General features: G+C 36.6%; 2 protein-coding genes and 1 long non-coding RNA gene across 5 annotated transcripts in view; 2 read left to right on the plus strand and 1 right to left on the minus strand.

Annotated features, from left to right (window-relative positions):
• The window catches only part of SLC35G2 (solute carrier family 35 member G2), a 61,509-nt gene extending 46,524 nt beyond the window's left edge, over positions 1-14,985 (plus strand). The window contains exon 2 of the mRNA XM_051985603.1: positions 12,106-14,985. Within this exon, the coding sequence (XP_051841563.1) occupies positions 12,129-13,367 (1,239 nt within the window). The 5' untranslated portion in view covers positions 12,106-12,128 and the 3' untranslated portion in view covers positions 13,368-14,985. The remainder of the gene's footprint in view (positions 1-12,105) is intronic.
• On the minus strand, positions 1,375-23,048 carry LOC127554231 (uncharacterized). Of its 3 annotated transcripts, none has more exons than XR_007951920.1 (5): positions 22,472-23,048; positions 18,004-18,144; positions 16,637-16,664; positions 15,898-15,950; positions 1,375-3,712 (listed from the first exon to the last, which is right to left on the minus strand). It is a non-coding gene; the product is annotated as an uncharacterized LOC127554231 (long non-coding RNA). The 3 variants fall into 3 exon arrangements; XR_007951919.1 differs by having other exon boundaries at positions 18,004-18,147; XR_007951918.1 differs by having other exon boundaries at positions 18,004-18,147; positions 21,128-23,048.
• Positions 23,049-23,230: 182 nt separating this feature from the next.
• NCK1 (NCK adaptor protein 1) overlaps positions 23,231-25,287 on the plus strand; it is a 70,579-nt gene continuing 68,522 nt past the window's right edge. The window contains exon 1 of the mRNA XM_051985605.1: positions 23,231-23,438. The gene's annotated coding sequence lies outside the window, so the exon portion shown is untranslated. The remainder of the gene's footprint in view (positions 23,439-25,287) is intronic.

Genomic DNA, 25,287 nt, shown 5'->3' on the forward strand with positions numbered 1-25,287 from the left:
TGACTTACTGACTGAAGAAATTGTGTCAATATAAGATAAATAACTGGTTCAAAATTACTCAGTTCATAAATGGCAGATCTGGGCTTCAAATCTTAGTCTCCTACTTCATAGATCATTGTGGGTTTTTCATTTTTGTTTTGATTATGCTGTGAAACTTTATTGTCAGAACACTTTCTTCCTCTTACTCAGGGACTTTTACATACAGAAGAGTTTCTTCCCACTGATGATTTCTAGGGAAATTAAAATTAATGTTTCTTTACAGAGGGGCTAATTAACCTTATCTTGGACCATAAATTGAAAGCAAAATATGGAATCAAAAGTAAGAACAAAAGGTTAAGGATACAAATTCTATTCTAAGTTAATAAAATAAACCTGTTTTTCTTTTCAAGTCTAGGTGAAATGTCCTTGGGTATAACAGTTGTAGGTTATAATAGCTAGCTACCCTCTAAGAACTGCAAAGTACTTTCCTCTTAATAGTTCTGTGGGAAGAAGGTACAAGTTACTATTCCAAATTAATAGATTAGGAAATTGATGATGGAAAATTAAATGACTCATCTAAAGTCATATAACTGGCAAAAATCAGAATTGAAGTTAGAATTTACAGCTCTCTTGAATTCAAGTTCATTGGATCCCATTCTTTTCTTCTACCATGTCCATGTAGGGTATGAGACTCTCCATTACTGTGGTTTCCATTTTTACTCCTTCTTTCCTTCAACATTTTACTATCATAGGAAATCTACCATAATATTAGAGAAGATTTATGTTAAAGCCCAGCAATTCCATTTTACTCTCACAATCCAAATCACCTCTTCCTAAGCCGTACTGTTTTGTAGTAATTCATCCAAAGAGTCAGAAGACTTGAGTTCAAATCCTTGTCCTGCAACTTCGTAACTTTATGACATTGATCAAGTCACTCACCTCAATTCTCTGGATCTCAGTTTCCTTAAATGAAAAATTAGGCAGTTTCTTGGAGTAAATGATTAATCATTAAGGGACCTTAAAGATTCATAATTTTATATTGAAGGGGAAGCAAGATGTAAATAACATAACAAATAGTAATGCTGTCATAAATAGTAAGCATAGGAGCTTTTGGAATGACATGATTGGGGTTTATTTAGTGGAACGCTAAAGGATAGAAGTATAAAATGTTAAATTTGTGAGAAATCCAAGGGATCATTCAATCGAGGCCCTTCATTTTTCATGTAAGAATCCAGAGATTCAGAGAGGGGAAGCTGCTTATCTAAAGTCACATCACTAATTAACAGAGCTTGGGGTAAAATACAGGTTTCCTAAATTCTAATCCATTGTCTTATTCTGACATGTCATATTGTATCTCAATTATAGCAATAATAAAAATAGCAATCCAAACCGTACTTGAGCCAATCATTTATTTATTTTAATACATGTACAATCATTTAAAACATTTCCATATTAGTCATTCTGTGAAAAAAAATCAGAACATGAAAAAGAAAAAGCAAACAAACAAAAAAGGGTGAAAATTCTATGCTTCAATCTACATTCAGTCTCCATAGTTCTCTCTTTAGATGCAAATGGCATTTTCTATCCCAAATCTATTGGAATTATCTTAGATAATCACATTGTTGAGAAAAGCTAAGTCTATCATTGTTGATCATTACATAATCTTGCTTTTACTGTGTACAATGTTCTCCTGGTTCTGCTCACTTCACTCAACATTAGTTCATGGAAATCTTTCTAGGCTTCTCTAAAACCAATCTACTTATAATTTCTTATAGAATTCCGTAGAATTATAGATTCTATAGATTATAGAATTCTAGCTGTTCTTATGTAGTTCTTATAATATTCCATTACATGTATATACCATAATTTATAACCATTCCCCAATTGATGCACAGTCTTTTCTTCAGTGATTTTTTTTGTGCCTCTTTTACATGAGGCCAATTCTATTTTTAAGGTGTTATTTTCTTCTTCTTTTTTTTATTATAGCTTTTTATTTACAAGATATATATGCATGGGTAATTTTTCAGCATTGACAACTGGAAAACCTTTTGTTCCAACTTTTCCCCTCCTTTCCCCTACCCCTTCCCCCAGATGGCAGGTTAAACAATACATGTAAAATATGTCAATATATAAGTTAAATAAACATATGTATACATGTCCATACAGTTATTTTGTTATACAAAAAGAATCGGACTTTGAAATAGTATACAACTAACTTGTGAAGGAAATCAAAGATGCAAGTGGACAAAAATAGAGGGATTGGGAATTCTATGTAGTGTTCATAATTGTCTCCCAGCGTTCTTTCCCTGGGTGTGGCTGGTTCTGTTCATTACTGCTCTATTGGAACTGATTTGGTTCATCTCATTGCTGAAGATGGCCACGTCCATCAGAATTGATCATCATATAGTATTGTTGTTGAAGTATATAATGATCTCCTGGTCCTGCTCATTTCACTCAGCATCAGTTCATGTCAGTCTCTCCAGACCTTTCTGAAATCCTCCTGCTGGTCATTTCTTACTGAACAATAATATTCCATAATATTCATATACCACAATTTATTCAGCCATTCTCCAATTGATGGGCATCTACTCAGTTTCCAGTTTCTGGCCACTACAAAGAGGGCTGCCACAAACATTCATGCACATACAGGTCCCTTTCCCTTCTTTAAGATTTCTTTGGGATATAACCCAGTAGTAACACTGCTGGATCAAAGGGTAGGCACAATTTGATAACCTTTTTGAGCATAGTTCCAAATCGCTCTCCAGAATGGCTGGATGTATTCATAATTCAGGTGTTATTTTCTTCAAATATTTTGTACCCCTTTTATCAAGCTGTTAATTTTTTTTTTATAATTTTCTTACATTACTTTTCTTCCCTATAATTTTTCCTCATCTCTTTTGATTTTTTGATTTTTTCACTCATTTCTTTAACTCTTCCAGGGATTTTTGTTGGACTTCCAAGTAGTATTTTCTTAAAGGCTTTGGTTGTAGCTGTTTTCCCATTATTATCTTCTTTTGTGTTTGTGTCTTGATCATTCCTGCCACCATGGTAGCTTTATATGGTCTTTTTTTTTTTTTTTTTTGGGTTCTTTCTTCATTTTTTCCAGTCTATTTTCGACTTTGAACTTTATTTTTAAAGTTGGCTCCTGCTCACTTCAGAGTGGAGAGACCATATCTCTAGCTTAGGACTTTTTGTACTATAGTGCTGGGAGTTTGCAAGTTTTTGGTGCTTCCAAAGTGTTACGATCCAAGGAAAGGTGTGGTCACTATTTTTCTGGTCTGTGCTCTGGTCTTTGGCTGGGAAGCATTGGTCTCTTGCAGTTGCAAGCACAAATGTTCCTCTTGTGAGCCCTTTGTGACTCACCACAAGCACTCTGCTCCATTCTGGAACTTCAGCTCAGAACTATAAATGGCAATAGAGGTGTCAGGCAAGACCAGTTATAACCAGTGCCAGCAAAAGGTCTCCTTTAGTCTCTGACTGGTTATCCAACCTCCTTACAATCTCTGGGCTGAGAGCTCTCAAAGTTGCTGCTACTGCTTATTGCTCTCACTATGTATGCACATTCCAGGGAAGCCTCCACCCCCTCCCCGCAAACCTGACTTTTTGTTGGCTCTGATGCTCCAAAGTTTTTTTTTTTTTTTTTTTTTAATTTGAGGTATTATTTTAAAGTTGTTTAAAGGGGAATTTTTGAGAGAGTTCAGCTGATTGGCTGTCTTTAATCCACCATCTTGATCTGCCCATAAGAAGTATTAAAGAAAAAACAAACAAACCCAACAATTCATCAATACATTAACAAAGTCTTTTTATAATATTTTCAATTATATACTATCATATAATTGAATTGAGGCATAGATAATTTTGTTTCCCCACTTCAATAATAATTGCAAACAATGCTTAAGTTCCTAGAGGTCTGAGATGGTATCTTATAGAATGATATTTGATTAATAGCTTTCCTTTATACTTAAGTCATCCAATTAGTAAGGGTGTCTTTTCCAATAGAATAGCTACTCTGTTAATCTGCCAGCTCTGATGGATGGGCAGTGGGAAAGAGAGAAATTCTCTTCTCACTGTCCCAAGGATTATTCCAGTATAGGACCTGGATTCTGCTGGCTCCTGTCTAATTGACTACAGAATTGGCAAGTTATTATTTATATTATATATAATATATAATTATTATATCATTATATATACATCTGTATGTATACATATGTATATATATTATATATATCTTATTTGTATATATACATATTTAAGAATTAAGCAGTTAAAGGCCCTCAAAGAGGATAGATTTTTGTGGGCCACTGTTCCAATTCAATCAGAGAGAGGGATTATAGCAGAGTGTTAGAACTTTGCTAACAAGCTAACACCTCATCATCCATCTCTTTAAATTCTTCTTCTTCTTTTTTTTTTTTTTGGTGAGGCAGTTGGGATTAAATGACTTGGCTAGGTAAATGTCAGGTGTTTGAGGCTGGATTAAAATTTAGGTACTTCTAATTTAATGGCAGGTGCTCTATCCACTGTGCCATCTAGTTGTCCCCATTTCTTTATGTTATTTAACTATATCAGCTTAACTGGAGAGAGAAATTATCATATCTCCCCTCCCCCATTATGTGAATAAATGTCTCTTCAAGTTGTTGGGGTTCAAATTCATCATCAATAAGCATTTGTTAAATACTCAGAGGTCCCTTAGTTGAACAAAGATATAATAGTAGGAAAATCCTTTCCAAAAAGATGTATGACTATAAACATAAAATACAATGGCCACAAGACAAATCCTATGTAAATAGCTTGAAATTGACTATCTCTCTGACCAAGTGGATTTATAATTAATGCTGCATTGAAAGATCCACTAAAATCAACAGGGGAGGAATCCAAGAAACCAATAATTATATCTACTTGGGGGCACATATTGAATAGCAAAAGTACCTTTGAGGGATATTGCAGAACAAGGAAAAAAGGCAACTTGGAAGAGGTAAAAGAGTAACAATAATAACAAATATTTATATAATGTTCACTGTGTACCAAGAACTTTACAATTATTGTCTCATTTGATCTTTACAACATCCTGTGAAGTATTATTATCCCCATTCTACAGATGAGGAAACTGAGACCAAATAGAAGTTAAATGACTTGTCTAGGATTAAATAGCTAAGGAGATGTTTGAGGCCAGATGTGAACTTCAGTCTTCCTTATTCCACACCTAACACTCTATCTACTGTGCTATTGAAAGGGAGCAGCTAGTAGGGGAAATATAGCAATAATCCTAAAGTCCCCAGACTTTAGGAGTGCTATTGTTCTAACAATTGGTCAAAGATCCTAAAATCTCCTGGCTTTAGGAATATAATAATATAGTTGTACATTTCTTCCCTTGGACTTAGGGAAGATATAGTAGTAATTCTGAAGCTCCCAGACCTCAGGAGTGTTATTGTTCTAACAATCTGTTGGTCAGTGATAACAGGGTTTCTGAGACAAATGGTGAGGTGGATACCAGATTACTTATCTCATCCCCATGTCTAAACATAAAATTCACTATTGAGGTGCATTACAAACTACTCTTCAGGTCTACCTTTAAGCCATAAAATTAGCATAGCAGTGACATGAAGAACCAGATCTCTTTGTCTTTTCCTATGAATTTATTTTCTTGCTCCTGATACTTTGCTAAATCTTTTTGGAACTTAACCCACTTCGATTGGCTTTACAATTATAATGAACTTTGCCTCTTGACTTGGAGGTGGGTTCAAGTCTGCAAATTCTTCTGAGACACCTCACTACACTGGGCTGTAATCCCAACCTTTTAGAGTCTCCTTTTGAACCTCAAAACTATCACTTTGAAAAAGCTTTGCCTGAAGGCAAGACACCATTATATTTCCTTCCATGACTCAAGATGTGACTTGTTGGTCAACTGTTCATGCTAATATTATTATTACTAATTATTACTAATATTAAAATATTAAAAATTCCTACTAATGAAAATCAGTTATTAACAAATCAAAACAAAAGGCATTTTGGATAGAGAGAATAGTAAGAGCAAAGGTCATCACAGGTGTGGCCATGCAGTTGATGGTCAAGAATCTGGCCTGATTAGACAGACATTGGACATAGAGGTTCATGTTGTGTAGGAAATAAGATAGAGTTAGCAGGAGAATTATGGAGGGCTTTGAAAGCCAGGTAGGGAAGCTAGGACTTGACAGAATAGGCAATAGGGAGTCACTGAGCAGGAAGTAGCATGCCAAAAAGTTGTTGTTGTTGTTTTTTTAAGCAGATACAAATTGATATGCAGGATAATTTGGAGTTCATAAGAGACTGGAAGTGAGGGAGACAAGTTAAAAACTTGTTCAGTACTTCAGGCAGGAAATGATGAGGGTCTAGCCTAGGAAGATTGCACAGGAAATAGAGAATAAGAAATGATCTGGAAAAAAAAAAAAACAACATTTCAAAGAAAGAAAAGAGAGTAGGATTTGGAAACTGACTGACCATGGAAGATGAAGGAGAGGGAATAAATCTATAAAGTCTCCCAGATTTTTGCCTGTGAGTGTCTGTGAAAACAACAGCACAGAAACAGAAGGTGGGGAAAGATGCTGTTTTTAGGGAAGAATGGCAGACACTAAATTCAGTTTTGGACACGTTGAATTTGAAGTGGCAGTTAGATATCCAAACAGCAGCATCCTGCAGATAGCCCAAATCATGGGGCTAGAATGTATTTCACTGAATAGATTTGGGACTCAATAGCATAAAGGTAAAGATTGAAACTATAGGAATGAATGATTTCTTATTTTTACAGAAGCAGTAACTATACAAGAAAAACAGAGGATTAAGGACAGAGCTTGGGAGAAGTTCAGATTTGCAAAAAGAAGGGAGAATTACCAAAGAAGTCAGAAATAGGAAAGTGCTATGTTGGGAAGCCAAGGATTCCTAGAAAGTAGGACTATCACCTGTCAGATGTCATAGGAACTTCAAGGATGATAAGGTCTAAGAAAAATTCATTGGGTTGGAAATGAAAGAATCAACCAAAAAGTCCTTGTAAATCATTTACTATGTGCAAAGCTCTGGAACTTTTAAGCTTTTAAATTCACATTGTAATAGCAAAATGTACAGGAGATTCAGCCTCAAGTCCTTAGGACACGACAGCAAAGTGGATAATAATGCATCTTCTTTAATGTTTTTTCTACTGATAAAAACCATACCTATTTCTGAGAAGAGTATGGTAGAGCCACCTTTAATCTTCTGGTTCTTATATTTTCATTGTGAGCATTATGACCTCAGAAATCAGCAGTTGCTACAAATCAGAGCTTGACTTACTGCTTTGTTCATTATGTAGACTTAAGAAAGTGTTAGATACATATTAAACTTGAATATGAGTGCATATTTTCTTTTCTTCTAGAGTCTGACTTTTTAAACATTTTCCAGCAAAAGCCTGTATTGCTCTATAAACATTGTTTGAGCTTAGCAGGAATGTAGTCAAAGGCTTAGAGAATGAAGTCATCACCAGCCTGGAGGTCTGGTGACTGTGGGATAATATTCATCACAATAACTGGCATTTTATATAATGCTTTAAAGATTTCAAAGTGCTTCTGGTCCACTAGCTTCTTTGAGCTTTACACCAGCCCTGTTGAACCAATTGGGTCTTTGATGAGATCCCTTTTCCTCTCTAGCCTTCAGTACCTGAGGCTGCTGAAGAGTCTGGTTATATAGGATTTTCAGAGAAACGACTTGCAATATCCCTACAAGGGTTGATCCCACATGGGCTGAGGTCTAATGTTCTGGGAAGTGCTGCCATTTTTAGAACTTTTGGGCTCGAGGTGGATAGAGACATAACTTTAAAACCATGAAGACCTATGTCTCCCCACTTCTAAATAGATTGATTCTGTGTGACCTAGGGAAAGCATCCCTACTGACACTTTCCCAGTAAATGCTTTTAGAGGTTGAAGATGAATTCAATTCTTTCTATTAATATCAAAAACCTAAATAAGAGAGTACCGTCTCCTATGTGGTGTTTTATTCTGGGTCAAAAGATTAAATTACATTAATATGTCCAGTTTTTCAGGTTTATCAAGGCTTTTTCCCTCTCCTTTTAAAATTTCAATTCATTTCAGCAAACATTAAGCATTTTCTGAGTGACAAGCAGCTTCATATTCTCCTAATGATATCAGTCTGTCTTCTACTAATTTAGAAGGCAGGAAATTGTCAGCTATCTTTAAAAGGGAAGGCATAACAGGAAAACAGACTACAATGGATTAAGAAAAAAATTGTTGGGTAGGAAGTTGAGGCAGGAGATATAGACCAAATATTAAGAAGTTTATTTTCAAAAGGAAAAGCAGGAAGAAGACAATAGCTAAAAGAAGGGCTATTAGATCAAGTGAAAGGGAATCTTTTTTCCTTAAAGAGAAATGAGACCTTAAAGAGAAGAGGGAATAGAAAAGAGAAAAAAGGCATCAGAGAAGGAATATGAAATAGTAGAAAGGATGCTAGATTCAAAGTCAGAAGGCCTATTTTAATTTAATGACACTAGTCCTGTATTCTCAGGCAAGTCATTTATCTCATATACATTTCCTCATCTGTAAAATGAAAGAATTGAATTAGATGACTTCTAATCTAAGGACTCTTTCAGCTCTAAATTAAATCTTCTGATAATTGTGTCCTAAAGGAGATATCCTGGATGGATTCTAGAAGAAAAGCAGAAGTGGAAATTTCAGGCAAGAGCAACAAAATCTTTCTTTGAAACTAGAGGAAGGAAAAAAATGTTTAAAAAAAAGTGATAAGTCCTTGAGGGGGGCAACTAGACGGTACAGTGGATAGAGCACCAGCCCTGAAGTCAAGAGGACCTGAATTCAAATCTGGCCTCAGACACTTAACACTCCCTAGCTATGTGACTCTAGGCAAGTCACTTAACCCCAATTGCCTCAGCAAAAAAGAAAGAAAGTCTTTGAAGTTCATTATCTGCTTTTAAGGAAATAAGATAGATAACCTTGAAATGCAGTAAAAGATAGAGACAGAAGATTAATTTCTTAAGAAGAGAAAGTGTTTTGAGTAACTAAACCATGTGCAAAGCTCTGGAACTTTTAAGCTTTTAAGTTCACATTGTAATAGCAAATATATATAGGAAAGTCAGCCTCAAGAAAGAAAGAGACAATAGGATTTGGAAACTGACTGACCATGGAAGATGAAGGAGAGGGAATAAATCTATGAAGTCTCCCAGATTTTTGCCTGTGAGTGTCTGTGAAAACAACAGCACAGAAACAGAAGGTGGGGAAAGATGCTGTTTTTAGGGAAGGATGTCAGACACTGAATTCAGTTTTGGACACATTGAATTTGAAGGGGCAATAAGATATCCAAACAGCAGCATCCTGCAGATAGCCCAAATCATGGGGCTAGAGTGTATTCCAATGAGTAGATTTGGGACTCAATAGCATAAAGGTGAAGATTGAAACTATAGAAATAAATGATTTCTTATTTTTACAGAAGCAGTAACTATACAAGAAAAACAGAGGATTAAGGACAGAGCTTCGAAGAAGTTCAGATTTGCAAAAAAGAAGGGAGAATTACCAAAGAAGTCAGAAATAGGAAAATGCTATGTTGAGAAGCCAAGGATTCTTAGAAAGTAAGACTATCACCTGTCAGATGTCAGGTTCCAGATTCTCTTCCTTCCTCCCAACCAACAATGCACTAAGATGTTATCAAGTTCTATATAAATAAGAAAATACTGACCAGCAATGAAGGTTAGTTTAAATTGGAGAAGATTAATTTTCCTTCAGTCAGATTTGCCTAGATCTATATGTCTTTTCTAGCTAATTTCATCCCTGGTGCAGGAAGGGAAAAGGTAGAGAGTGAGAGTGACCAAGAAATCAAAACTGGTGTAGGTTGGCATAAGGCTAAAGTGCTGAAGAAATCAGTAATGGTGTAACTTAGCATGGATTCTAGGTTTAGATGGGAGTCCAGTGTTGTTAGAATGAGGCTAATGGACTGGATGATATTGAAAGTGCCTAAATAGGCTAAATATCAGACTGAGGTTAGAAAAATGTTTAGATGATATGATGAAGGAGTAGAAGAGATATTTGTGATGAAAGATGAGAAAAGAAATGTCAGGATATCAGCGGAGGAACAGTTCCCTGAAATGACAAGCTTCACAATTTATTGATTTATATTATTTATATAATGCTGATTTAGCTGTGAATGACTTTGTTTTTCTCAGCAATACAATGATCGAAGACTACCCTGAAGGACTTATGACGAAATATACTGTCCATACCCAGAGAAAGAATTCATTGTGTCTGAATACAAATTGAAGCATACTTTTTTCTTTAAACTTTATTTTTCTTAAGGGTTTTTTTTAAAAGAGGGGAGAGAGTTTTATGTTTCCTTTTACAATATGACTTTTATGGAAATGTTTTGCATAACTTCACATGTGCCTTCTCAATGGGGTGAGGGTGGGGAGGAAGGAAGATAATCTGGAACTCAAAGTTTTAAAAACAGATGTGAAAAATTGTTTTACATGTAACTGGGGAAAATAAAACTATTAAAGAAATAAATAATATTATATAGTGTTGATTTGCAGATGGAATAAAAAAAGATTTGAAGAGTTAAAGTAGAGTGAGAAGCTGTGAGATTCAAGAGTCTGAATGCCTATCAAAACAAATATTGAAATTGCTAAGGATGACAGTGGAAGATGAGGTGAAGAAGAAACATGAATTCCCATCCTATGGGAATATCACCTATTGTGATACTTTACATACATACATACATACATACACACACACACATATAAAATATATATATTCTGCACATATATAAAGGGTATATTCACATCATAGTATGGATTCCACAGGAAGGAGGCAGAAGGGTTGTGGAGAGAAATGGGGGAGGTGGGTGAGCTAAAGGTATGAAAAGAATGAGAGAGCAAAGGCAATAAGAATAAGAGTTTAGTCGTCAAAGTGGCTGATGAGAAGAATGTGGTAATGACAATCTTGAAGTTAAGGGCAGAATGCTGGAGGGAAGATAGCAGAGGAGTTTGGGTAACTAAAGCATATACTTTCCAACTGAAAAGTTCTTTTTTTTTTTTTTTTTTTGGTCTATTTAGAGGGAATACCTGAACAACAGTTGAGATAATTTGCCAAGAGTTTCCTTTTCTCCGCTCCTTCTCATCTCTTACCACTCAGATATTTTTTTTCACAATCTCTTCTTCCCCCCTCTCTCTAATGAAGAGGTGACTCTCCTTTCCATGCACCCTTGATCTCATTTCATCCTGTCTTCTCCAGAAGATTACCTCCTCTATCATCTTCACTTTCTCACTAATCTTCAAACTCTCCTTGTTTTGCTTTTCTTTGTATCTGTAGAGCTTAGGACAGTGTTTGGCAGATAGCAAACACTTAAATGTTTATTGACTGACTGATATAAAATACAATAGTAATTGTTACCAGGCAAGTCACTTAGTTTTCTGAGTGTTTAGTCATATGAAAGGCTGGACTAACTGGATCCTAAATCTTTTCCACCTCTATATCCTATTAATCTGTTTGAAATAAAATAATAAAAAATAAAAGCAATTCCAAAATAGGGAAAAGTACCACTTAATATTCACAAAAGTTTAGATCATATGTATAAAATTTTTCTGTATATGTCTTAATATATCCAATGTATTCATGAAGGAATGACAGGGTGACTGGGCGTTTGGAATTTATAATATAGACATTCTGGACCAAAGAGTGAAAAGAAAAGGTTTGGCATAATTTGCTATTTTTAAGTGTATTTTCTTTGTAGGATGGTTAGGAAGAGTGACTGTATAAGGGAATATTAGAATTTGGAATGGGAATAATGTCCAGTAAGGAAATTATTAGACAAGTAAAGATTGAAGATAGACTGCAATTGTTGATGTAAAGAAAAGTCTAGTGTTTAAGAAAGACACTATAGGAGATAACTAAGATAGAAGAAAAACAGATGGCCCATTCCATGAGGTTCACCATTCTTAAAGGTAAATTTAACTAGAGACTTTTCTGCAGCTTTTACTTTTACAAGCTCACTTGTGTTATAAGTGTTATTTCTCCACCAATGAATTAATATATAGGATTATCATACTGATTAAATTTTCAACTGAGCAAAAGTGTAAATTTATTTTTTCCTTTTTTTTTATTCAAGTGTAATCCTGTTTATCTGAAGAAATGGATACTTCTCCCTCCAAAAAATATCCTGTTAAAAAACGTGTGAAAATACACCCCAACACAGTGATGGTGCAGTATACTTCTCATTACCCACAACCAGGAGATAGTGGATATGAAGAAATAAATGAAGATTATGGAAGCTTTATGGAAGAAAATCCAAAGAAAGGACTTCTTAGTGAAGTAAAAAGAAAAGGAAGAACTTTCTTTGGGACCATGGATAATCGAACCTCAGCAACTGAAGACCCAAAGACCAACAAGATTGAACAGTTCCAGAGCTTTGCAGAAAGAAATATTTTTCAGTCTAGAAAGACTTGGATTGTGTTGTTTGGATCTGCTTTGGCTCATGGATGTGTGGCTCTTATTACTAGACTTGTTTCTGACCGTTCCAAAGTGCCATCTCTCGAACTGATTTTCATTCGATCTGTCTTACAGGTATTTTCTGTGTTGGTTGTATGTTACTATCAAGAACCCCCTTTTGGGCCCAGAGGATATAGATTGCGGCTCTTTTTCTACGGTGTCTGCAATGTCATCTCTATCACCTGTGCTTATACATCTTTCTCAATAGTTCCTCCCAGCAACGGAACCACAATGTGGAGAGCAACCACCACCGTGTTTAGTGCTATTTTAGCTTTTTTGCTAGTAGATGAGCGGATGGCTTACATTGACATGGCTACGGTAGTTAGTAGTATCCTGGGTGTTTGTCTTGTCATGATCCCAAATATTGTTGATGAAGAGAACTCTTTGCTGAATGCCTGGAAAGAAGCCTTTGGCTATACCATGACAGTAATGGCTGGGTTGACCACCGCTCTCTCCATGATAGTCTACAGGTCCATCAGGGAGAAGATCAGTATGTGGACTGCCTTATTTACCTTTGGCTGGACTGGGACAGTCTGGGGAGTGTCCACTATGTTCATTCTTCAAGAACCCATCATCCCATTAGATGGAGAAACTTGGGGTTATCTCATTGCCATATGCATTTGTTCTACTGCAGCTTTCCTGGGAGTTTATTATGCATTAGATAAATTCCATCCAGCACTGGTTAGCACCGTACAACACCTTGAGATTGTGGTGGCTATGATCTTACAGCTTTTAGTGCTACACATTTTCCCCAGTGTCTATGATGTCTTTGGAGGGGCAATCATCATGATTAGTGTTTTTATCCTTGCTGGTTATAAGCTTTATTGGAGAAAATTTAAAAGGGAGGACTACCAGGAGATACTAGATTCTCCCATTAAATAAGAATCAATTTTCATGTTCTGCATCATGTTCAATTATGTGCACTGCCATATTGTATTCATGTATCAATGTTTTTTGTGCTGTATAATGGACAGAGTTCTATATAATATATAGTTGCAAAAAAGGTGAAAATATGCAAAGGTAGAAATATTTATATTAGTTTAATATATTATAAATGCAAATATTAAATATATGAAATATTCTGGACTTTGGTCTTTAAAAAACTATTTATTTATTTAATTAAAAGTAACGGTATGCAAGCCTTAATCATCAATTTCTATATTAATAGAAATACCCCTTTATAAAAAATTCTGTTTATTCAAATTTATAAATTAGAAAAGATGAAATGATATTATGATAATTTTTATAGTTATAGTTATTTCAACATTATACCTGAATCATTGGGAATTGTCAGTTGCAGAGAAGGGAAATGGAAGTAGTATGGGTGGAGTCAGAAGGTACTGGAAAAGGAAGGCTTTTCATTGACTCAGTGTTGGTTGCAGTTAAGTAAAAGTGACACTATCCCATTGCTGAGGCAATATGCTTTTCCACTTATGATTCACAGGCTTACTACTGTAATAGAAGTGCTCCTAGCTACTGGCAGAGGTGCCAGAAGTGGAAATAAAATAAGGAGTAAATTAATATGGCATGTTATTTAAAGATTTTCCTTGGAGAAACCAAAAAAGTCTCAAGGGCACACATTAATGTGTCATAATACATTTGCTCTCTACTCTTATTAATTCAGTTAAAGCACTGTTCTGTCTATTACATATGCATGGATAGGATGTATCAATAATAGTAGAAACCTTACAACTAAATTTCAGCTCATAGCTGACTTTTTGAGAAAAATGGAAATGCAGAGGTGTTCTTTATTTTACAATAGTGGGTTGTCTGACTTGCTATAATAAGGCTTTATTTCTGATATTTAAATTCTGCTCATTTCAACTTTCAGTTGACAACTGAGTTCTCAGAAACAGAATAAAATAATAGAAAGTTCACTGAACTAGGGGTCAAGAGAGTTGGGTTCCTATATCAGTTGGTTACTTCTTTGTGTCACAAATTCTCTGGGACTCATTTTCTGTATTGTAAAATAAGGGGTTGAGGGGAATGATTTTCTGCTTTTCTCTTTCCCTAGTTTTAAAACTCTTTGATTCTTTCACTGGATCTTTAAATAAATAAAATAAAAATAAATTTTAAACCCCACATTTTCCTGAATGAGGTACATTTAAGATACTTTTAACTAACAAATGCTTAACTGATTTTTCTTATCCTTTGGAGTCTAAGCCAGGAGAGAAAGGAATGCAAAGGTATTTTGCTTTAAGTACCATTCTTCCAATACTAAAATCTTAATTTGCAAAGTATCTGAAGTTTGCAAAAAGATTTACTCTAAAGAGGCAATCACAGGCAGCTAGATGGTACAGTGGACAGAGAGCAGAACCTGGAGTCTAGGGTCACAAAGAGTTGAATTTGACTGAAATGACTGAAAAACAAAGGGATGCACCACAGATTTCTTTGTAATAGCTATCTTTCCCACTGATGTTAAATTATATATACAAAAATTAATTTATAAACTTTTAAAAGATACATTATTTAATTATTCAATAAATATTTATCAAATAAATATCAAGTTGGCAAGAATATTTACTTATTTATTTACTGGGCAAAAACACTGTGCTAGGTGTTATATAGGATTCAACCAAGAACAAGAGCCATGGTCCTGTGCTTAAGGTATTTATAGTTTTATTTGGAAAACAAAATATATTCACCAAAGTTAAAATAATTTAGAATTGTTTCAGCATTATTGTTGGCAGATAGATGAATGGCTTACAACTATTTGACTATTACTATCAGTAGCAGTATTTGTGGTGATTGCTTTGTTGAGATCCCCAATATTAATGAGAGTTCTTTGCAAAATCAAATAAATAACTTGAATGAAGAGCCACATAAATGATATAAATAATTAGTGCTACTGGAATTTAGAATGTGAGTGGTCAGTGTGGGACAGAATAGACTGAGAAAGTCTTCATGAAGAAGTGAGGCTAGATGAGTAGAAAGAAGGAAATATATTACTGATTGTGAGAGGAAGAAGTAGAGATGTGAAAGGTGTATCTAAGAAAGAATTAATAAACCAATCTGGCTACATCATTTTGATCATGCAGAAAAGCTAAATTTGGAAAGGTAGGTAGATGGCAGAATATGGAATGGCTAAAATATGTATTTTCTTCAGGCCAGGGTTCCCAGACTAATACTTTTGATATTTAAGGTATATTTTATTGTTTTTTTATCCCTTAATTAAGAAGAATATGAATTCTGGTTAACAAAAATTTAGTGAATAAAAGACTAGATAATAATAGTACAAACATATTCAGTACTATTAATCTATAGGCTAATCTATAGGCTTGCCCCTGTTATTTCATGGTTGGAAAGAATTCTCTGGAGAAGGAAACTTCATTTATCAAGCCAGCTAGCACCGTCTCTGAAATTTATGGTCTTAGAGAATCATCCAAAAGCAGTAAGAAGTTAAATGACTTACCCAGGGTCACAAAGTCAGTCCGTGTAAGAAGTGAAACTCAAAACCAGGTCTTCCTGTGTTTAAATAAATTTTAAAAAGCAGAACATTTGGGTTTGAGAGCACTGCTTTAAACAATGAAGAGTCATTAAGTCATTTTCTTTTTAGCATTATATTAACATAATGAAAGTCATTTTTAGTAAGATTAAGCAAGCATTGATATGGAAGATGAAACAGAGAAACTAATGATAGCTTCATATAATGGAAAAAAAAAAAAAAAAAACTTGGGACTGTCCCAAGATCCAAGTTTTGGTCCTTGATTTGTTGCTAACTAGCTGAGATATTTGGTTATTCACATCCTCTCTGAGCTTTAACTTCTTCATTTGTGAAATGAAGAGATTGGAGCACATTATTTCATAGGTTATCTCTAATTCTCTAATTCTGTGATTATAAACTAACTAGGATGATTAACTAGATAATGCTAGATCTAGGACCATATTAAAAATATTTAATTTAAAAGGAAAAGATCTGGGTTCAGATTTTGGCTCTGTAATTTAGTACTTCTATGATCTCAAAAAAGTCCTTTGATTCCTCTAAGTACCCTCACCCGTAAAAATGAGACCTCTAAAGAATCTACTACGTCTAAATCTATGACCTTGTGCTCCTGTGATAAAGTATGAAAAAGAAAAGAAAGCTTCAAGGAAAAAGAACTGAACTGAAGAGTCAGAGACCCATGTATTCCAATTCCGGCATTATCACTTACCACTAGCCTTTCTGTCTCACAGCCTGACCTGTAGAAAGGGATAATAAATATATTACTTACCTCTAGGATTATTGTAGGAAAAGTACTTTGTAAATCTTATATAAATCTATATGAATGAGTTAATTTTTTTGAGTTATTATATTTTGAGTTTGAGAAACACAGGATTTAAATGTTTAGTTGGATATATATAACAAGGGAGAGATTCCATGTCTTTATAAGAGAAAAAAAAATGATGGTGCTGTGATTAAGAATAGGGAAGAATTTGGGGTGGCAATTTTTTTGGGGAAAATGATATTTATTTTCATTCAATTCAACCAACATTTATTAAGCACATACCTACTGTGTGCAAAGCAATCTTGAACTTGAGATGATAGCAAGATAGCTATGTAGGTTAGAGGAGAAGTCAGACCTAAAAGCCTCTTTTTGGGAGCCACTTATTAAAAGTTATAATTGAAATTGCCATCCAGTATATATAGACAAATGCAGGAGACATTGAACCTTATAGAAAAAGATAAAAAGGACATCAGGAGGAAAGTTTCAAACACTATTGAAGGATAAACTGGGCATGAGGACTGCTCAAAGATCATTAGATATAACATTTAGAAAATCATTGATGACCTTTGAGAGATTAGAGCAGATGGTGAGGGCAGAAGGTAATAATAAGTATAAGGGAATAATAATTACATCTGGTTAGAGCTTTCTTCCTGACAATTCTATGAAGGTTAATAGTTGAAGTATTAGTATCTCTATTATAAAGATGGGGAAACTGAGGCCCTGAGAAGTTAAACCTACAATCATAGAGGTAACATATTAGAACTAGAATTGGAAAGCAAATATCTTGTAAATTTAAGTTCACTATTCTTTCCATTACCATGGTGAATTGTGAAATGAATAAATGATGAAGAAATAGAAACAGCAGACAGCCTTTAGAAAAGTGTGACAGTAAAAGAAAGAGGAGGTAGAAGGGGGGAGGGGAACATCTATTTTTAAAATGTTATTTTTATTTTTTTTTAAATTTTAAATTAAAGTCTTTTATTTTCAAAAGATATGCATGGATAATTTTCAACAGTCACTCTTACAAAACCTTGTCTTCCAATTTTTTTTTCCTTCCCTTCCCTCTACCCTCTCCCCTAGATGGCAAATATAATATAGGTTAAGTATGTACAATTCTTCTATACATATTTCCACAATTATCATGCTGCACAAGGAAAATCATATCAATAAGGAGAAATGAGAAAGAAAACAAAATGCAAGCAAACAACAATAAAAGGGGAAAATACTTTGCTGTGATCTACACTCACTTCCCACAGTTCTCTCTCTCTCTGGGTGAAGATGGCGTTCTTCATCACAAGACCATTGGAACTGACCTGAATCATCTCATTGTTGAAGAGAGCCACGTCCATCAGAACTGATCACTGTACAATCATGTTGTTGCATGACCTCCTGGTTCTGCTTATTTCCCTTAGCATCAGTTCATATAAGTCTTTCCAAGCTTCTCTGAAATCATCCTGCTAATCATAGAAAATTATTTGTTAAATGGCAATATATATTTGTCATGTTTTATCATATAAAATAAACATTACAATGTTTTCAAACTTAAAAAAAATTATAATAGAAATTAATCAGTACAAAACCCAATAAAACGTAACATTATAAAACGGCTTAAATTTATCATTGCTAAGCTACTTTCTATTTCATCCTAGGATTTCCACATCTCTTTTTTTTTAATATTTTAAAATACCTAAATTATACTGATATCTTATTTTTCAGCCCCTAAATTTCTTCTAGTATCCCTTCCTAACTCCTCCTAGAGGGCCATTCTATACAACACTGGTTTTTTTTTTTTTTTTTTAAAGGAAGAAACAATCAGTAGAACTGAATAATACATTGAAAAAGTCTGAAAATATATACCAGATTCCACCCCAGGGACTTTCTATTTCTTCAAAAGAATTGGGGAAAATGTCTTATGTCTCTCTTTTGAGGCCTTATTCTTTGTAATTTTGCAACATTCATTTTTAATTATCTTGTGGTGGTTTTTCTCTTCATTTACATTGCTGTGGTTATGGCCAATATTGTTTTTTTGGTTATGCTTACTTTACTCTGCATACGTTTGTCTTTCCATGCTTCTTTATAATCATCATCATGTTCCTGTTTTTTATGGGATAGTAATATTCCAATATATTTATCTTTTATAATTTGTTTATCCATTATTCAATTGATGACTGCTTTCAGTTCTTTGCTACCACAAACAGTAATGAAATAAATATTTTGGTGTATTTTGAAATTCATTCAGTTACTTCCTTTAAAAAAAATTTTAAGTTACTTGTAATTGGCTACTAGCAATTATTAATTAGTCCCACCTCTAAATAAAAAGGTCAATATGTTGCGTAATTTAAGGAAGGACAAATCAGGAGGATTCCTTTTCTACCTTCCTAACTCCTACCTCCTGCTACTTATGAATAGCGAACTGTCTGTCCTCATTTCTAGCTGATTGGACTGCCTGTAAGAAAGAAAGAGCAGTGACTTTGGAGTTAAGGGACCTCTCCTGCTTCTCCTTGCCAAGGTTTACCCCTCTACATGTGCCCTATCTAATTCCATCCTGACTCCTATAGCAAATTACTCCCACATTCACTGTCAGTTATTTTTACTTTCCCTATAAACTGGCTCTTGGCCTATTGCCTACTAAGCTACCCATATATCTTCAGGTCTTGAAATACCTTAATTGAGACTACCATTGAGGTAAGATATTGTCCCATGCCTCTTCTCCTATTTGTGGCTAAATTCCTTGAGAAACTCATCTATATTTAGTACCTCTTCTTCATGTTTCTCTTTTAAGCTCTTTGGAGTTCTCAATATTTAACTGAAAATGCCCCCTCCTCCCCCCTCCCCTTAATCACCTTACCTAACAGCCTTTTCTTAATCCTGATTTTGAACTCTCTGAATTTGGCCTTCTTTTGGATACTATCTCTTCTCTGCATTTTCATGACACTGCTCCTCCTAAATGATGAACTTTCTCAGTCTCCTTTGTTGGTTCTTTGAAGGTGTGCTATGAATCTCCTCCAAGATTCTATCCCGAACCTTCTTGCCTTTTCCCTCTATACTATATTTCACCCAGTGATCACATCAGCTTCTATGGGTTCAATTATGATTTCTATTCAGATAACGTCCAGATTTATATACTCAACTCTCATGTCTTTTGAATTATTACAATCTTTAGTTGCCTTTTGGACATCTCAAATTGGAGGTCTCATGGGCAACACGACCAAATCAATTCATTATCTTTCTTCTGAAATCCTGCTCACTTCCAAATTTCCCTATTACTGTTGAGGTTACCACTATCATCCCAATGATCCTATAACCTTGTCATTCTCAACCCCCAGATCTCATTCACTCCTTGAATCCAAGTAACTGTCAAGCTTATTGCTTCTATATTTATAGGTTCCCTTTTTTCTCACAGAGCTTTCATCCCAGTATAGGGCCATAACACTTTACACCTGGACTATTGCAGTAGCTTTCTGTCTTAAGTAACTTCTCATTTTCCAACTAGGGTAATTTTTCTAAAGTGTAGCTCTGACTTCCTTCAAGACCCAGCTCAAATTTTACTTACTGAAGAACTTTTCTGATCTCTACACCACCTCAACTCCTCCAGTTGCTGATGCTTTCTCTTTTCAGGTAATTTTCACCTATTCAATTCTCTCTTTCTCTCTCTCTCTCTCTCTCTCTCTCTCTCTCTCTCTCTCTCTCTCTCTCTCTCTCTCTCTCTCTTTCACACACACACACACACACACACACACACACACACACACACACACACATTTATATTTTGGCTGAGGCAATTGGGGTTAAGTGACTTGTCCAGGGTCACACAACCAGGAAGTGTTAAGTATCTGAGGTCAGATTTAAACTCAGATCCTCCTGACTTCAGGGCTGGTGCTCTATCCACTGTGCCACCTAGCTGTCCCTCAGTACATATTTTGTAGGTACTTAGTTTCTCTCCCCTCAGAATATATAGTTCTTTTTTATCTTATTTTAATTTTATTATTATTAAAGTTTTTGATTTTCAAAACACATGCATAATTTTCAACGTTCATCCTTGCAAAATCTTGTGTTCCAATTTTTTCTCCTCTCTTTCCCCTACCCCCTTCTCTAGATGGCAAGTAATCCATTATAAGTTAAACATGTGCAGTTCTTCTAAACATATTTCCACAAATATCATGCTGCACAAGAAAAATCAGATCAAAAAGGAAAAAAAAAATGAGAATGAAAACAAAATGCAAGCAAACAACAAAAAAAGTGCAAATGCTATGTTTTGATCTCCACTCAGCCCCCACTCAGTCCTCACAGTTCTCTCTCTGGGTGCAGTTGGCTCTCTTCATCACAAGACCATTGGAACTGGCCTCAATTATCTCAATGTTGCTAAAAGAATCACATCCATCAGAACTGATGACATAATCTTGTTCCCATGTACAGTGATCTCCTGGTTCTACTCACTTCACTTCATGTAAGTCTCTCCAGGTCTCTCTCAAATCATTCTGCTGCTGGTTTCTTATAGAATAATAATGGAATATATGCTTCTTGAGAGTATTGTTTTTTCTTTCTTGTGTCCCCAGGACTTACACAGAGTACTTGCATATAGTAAATGCTTAAATGATTTCTGTCTTTTGTCACTTTGGTGAAATAGCTTAACCTTCCTGGTCTTCAGTTTTCTTGATTATTTAAATGTTAGACTGGCTGTCGTCTGAGCAAAGGTCTAAGATTTATGCCCTATTGTCTACAGTTTTGCACGGTGAATTGCCAAGCTCCATTCAGGTCCTCAAACTATGGCCTGCGGGCCAAATGTGGCAGTTGAGGACCATTATCTCCCTCACCCAGGGCTATGAAGTTTCTTTATTTAAAGACCCACAAAACAAAGTTTTTGTTTTTACTTATAGTCCAGCCCTCCAACAGTCTGAGGGACAGTGAACTGGCCCCCTATTTAAAATTTTTGAGGACCTCTGTAACCCCCTAGCCCAAACAGCACTACTTTTGACTGGGGAAGAGGATTCTGACATGGTGTGAACACAGAATAGGCTTAAGGAGAATATGAATCAACAAAAGATAAGCTTCAGGGGTGAAGAAGAGAATACGCTGGATAAGCCTTTACTCTAAAATAGTTCTATTATTCTCAAGTATCACACATTTCCAGGGGAAGGTAATCAATACATCACTCCTTATCTAACCCTTTTCTTCATTTTTCTTGGCTCTTTCTATTGAGAGTCCTGAAGAAGAAATCGGAACGAAATTAATCAAGAAATAACAAACCATGCTTTTAGGATTAATCTCTTTTACATTTCTCTTTCATGCTTCTGTGAGGGCTGAGTTGGGTAGAGGAACTTTAGTATTTCAAGAGATATAGGTTTAAATATGGGCAATTATCAGACGGAGGAAGGCAGATGATTTTAGCACTCAGCATATGCTTCAAACACAGAGAAGACCTAGTAAACGCTTTTGGACTTGACTTAGATTTAAATACCTGGGTAAGTGATTTAACCTCCCCAGGCCTTGATATCTTCACTTACAAAATTAGAGGGAAGGGACAAGATGCTTTTTTTAAGGCCCCTCAGGCGCTAAATCCCTGGATCCCGGCCCTTTATGGCGGTACAAATCCTCCAGGCTGTGGGACCCATTAAATTTACAGACCTGGATCCCAGCCCAGATTGTGGGAGAAGAAAAACAGGGGGCGTCGGTGTGGGAAAAAACCCTAGACTCAGCAGGTGCCAGAAGTGAAACAGCGAAAGGAGACAATGATCAAGAAACTTGTCCGGTAAACGTCTTGGCTTTGTCCTTCTCCCTCACCTCCATTTTTTCCCTCTTTTCTTTTGTAAGAAAAAAAGGAAAGTTGCTGTTCAGGTTGGATGTGGTAGTAAATATCTCCGGACTACAGGCCTTATTGTTTTGATTCGCGCGTCTTTGTTGTTCTAGTCGAGAAGGTGAAAATGATGGTATCTGCCCTGCCAGAGCTCAGATAAAGATATGTTCACGTTTCCATGCTTGCGCCCTACTCCTTGCATTATAAAGCTCGGCCATCCGGACCCTCTCCAGGGGATCTTGAACGAGGCTCCAGCAGACTTTCTGCCCTAGGTACAAGGCTGCGACGGTTTCCCCCAAACTGGGTAAAAGCTGGTAGGGAGATTGGTTTAAATCGCCAAGGTTAGAGGTGCAAGTACTGCGGAGAAGAGGGATCAGATCCAGTGTGGGGTCAATGAAGAAGCGGCTTTCGCTCCCATAGTCACACAGACCACTGCAAGGTAAGGTACAGAGCAAGCAAGTGACATTTGGCTACTGCAAGCCTCAGGCACCAGCCATGCCGGCGGCTCCCTACCAGCACACGCGCGCGCGCCTCCGACAACTTTGATTGACAGTCAGCTCCGCCCAATCCCCTCCCGCTCTCGGAGCGCTTCTCGAGTCAGCGTCTTTGAACCAATCTTCTGCGGCCAGGCGGGAGTTTCCTGGGGGCGGGGTACCGATCTGGGGCGGAGTAGGTGGAGCCGACCAAACGGATCGGAGCGAGACAGCCGCGGGCGGGGGCCGGTTGGCACCGTGTGCGCGCCCGTGCGCGCTCTTTTCCCTCCCTCATTCCCTCCCTCTCTCGGGTGCCCCTCCCCCTCCCTCTTGGGCGAGAGCTACGCGGCGGCGCCGAGGCCTCCTGCCCGGTAACGGCCATTCCCCCTTCTCTCATCTCCGCCGCGGCGGGAGCAGCGACAGAGGCTTCCTCGTCCCCTCCGGCTCCTTGGTTGAGCGGTAACCGTGGCGGCCCTTCGGGGTAAGTGCGGGTCCGGCTCGCGGGCAGGTAGCTCAGCTGCCCTGAAGTTGGACTGGGTTGGGGGGAGGGCAGGGCGGGGGGACCGGCCAGGCTCCCGGCCTGACGGCTGAGGGCCGTTCCCCGCCCCCTCCCGTTCTCTACCTCCTTTCTCTTCCCCCTCCCCCGAACTGGTCGTCTTGCTGGCCTTTCCTCCTGGCAAACTACTACTGGGCCAGCCTCCCCCGGCCCTGTCCAACCGTCTATCCATCCATCAGTCCCTCCCTCTGGATTAATATCCTCCATAGTCCTGCGGGGCCAAGCCGCCGCCCGTCTGGAGCCATCCGAGGCTGGAGACGAGTCAGTCAGTCAGTCAGTCAACAAGCATTTTCTAAGGGCCGGGTAGTGTGCTAAACGCTTGGGATGTAGAGTCAAAAATCAAAAACAAGCTCCTCGTTCCCCCTACCTTTGCCTCCCACCCCCACCCTAACACCACCCCGCTCTCCAGAGCTTCCTTTCCTACTGGAAGAAAATATCTAGGTCAGGGGGTCCTTAACCCTTTTCGGGATCGAGTCCTAGGATCTCTTATCAGTACAGTAGTTCTAAAAGCACAAAACCCAGGATTTGTAAAGGAGACCAATTATATTTAAATACAGTTATAGACCTGTTTTTAAAACAAAAAAATTCTCGGTCCCCAGATGAAGAACAATCTTTTAAAAGCTAGGTACATACCTGCAAAAAACAAAAATCTGTGAAGGTAATCTGAAAGGGGAAGGCATTGGCAGCTACAGGATTTAAAAAAGGAATGATGGGAAGATTGGTGTCAGTTTTTCATTCTTTTTAAAAGTTCAGTTGTATATCTATTTTAAAATCAGAGGTATATACCCTGAGAAAGAAAGGATGAAGATAGGGGAATCCCCATAGTTTTATTATTGTAGAAGACTTAGGCATCTAAAGGAGACTTGAACAGATTTGGGAAATGTAATCCTTGGAGCCTCCCCTCCCCCCAACTTTTTTGGTTTTTGTTTTGGTGGATCCTGAGTCCCCAACAATTTTGTTACTAGTGGAAGGTATATTTCTCTGAAATGGTGCCACAAAACTTCATTGGTGGCTGTTTTTTGAGATGTGTGCTTTTATTTGGTGATGTAGAATGGAAATATGTCATTTGATGGATGCTCTTGCTGCACATGATGCATCTATTTTGATTTTTGAATAACTTTGTATAAAAGTTAAGCTTAGTTACTAGAACTTGGTGGTAGACCAAAGTTCCGAGGAATTGGGGAAAATAATTTAAGGCTAAGAATGCTACCAAAGCAAATCCTGCAAGAAACAGTAGGATTTTCAAAAGAGTAATTTAAAAATGATGTGGCTTTTTACTCCTAGCTATACCTAGACATTAGGTAAGTAATTCTAGATGATAGGTAGTCCGAAGTTGAAACTGCATATTGCTGTGGAAAGTGTGCATGCACAGGTTCTAGACAGGAGGTACTGGGTTCAGATTTGAACTCCACTGTTTATCTTCTGGGAATTTATTTTGACATTTTGAATCTCAGTGTCCTCAAACATAAAATGAGGGCATTGGACTACAAAAACTAAGGTCCTTTCCAGCTTTACATTTCTTTTATAATCCTAAAATGAGAAGGCCTTGCAGAAGCTAGGAATATAATCATATATATGAAAGAATTCTCAGGTAGTTTTACTCTTAATTTTCTGATAAATTTATAACATTTATAAAATGCCTATTTTGTGTCAAGCATTGTGCTAAATACTTATTGTTTATTTATATCAATTTTAAACATCTTAATTCTTTATAAATGGTAAACCTCATTGTTTATTATTGCTACTAAAAAGTAAACATTGGTGACTTACTACT

The sequence above is a fragment of the Antechinus flavipes genome, chromosome 3 (genome assembly GCF_016432865.1).
Source record: "Antechinus flavipes isolate AdamAnt ecotype Samford, QLD, Australia chromosome 3, AdamAnt_v2, whole genome shotgun sequence".
Taxonomy (NCBI): domain Eukaryota; kingdom Metazoa; phylum Chordata; class Mammalia; order Dasyuromorphia; family Dasyuridae; genus Antechinus; species Antechinus flavipes.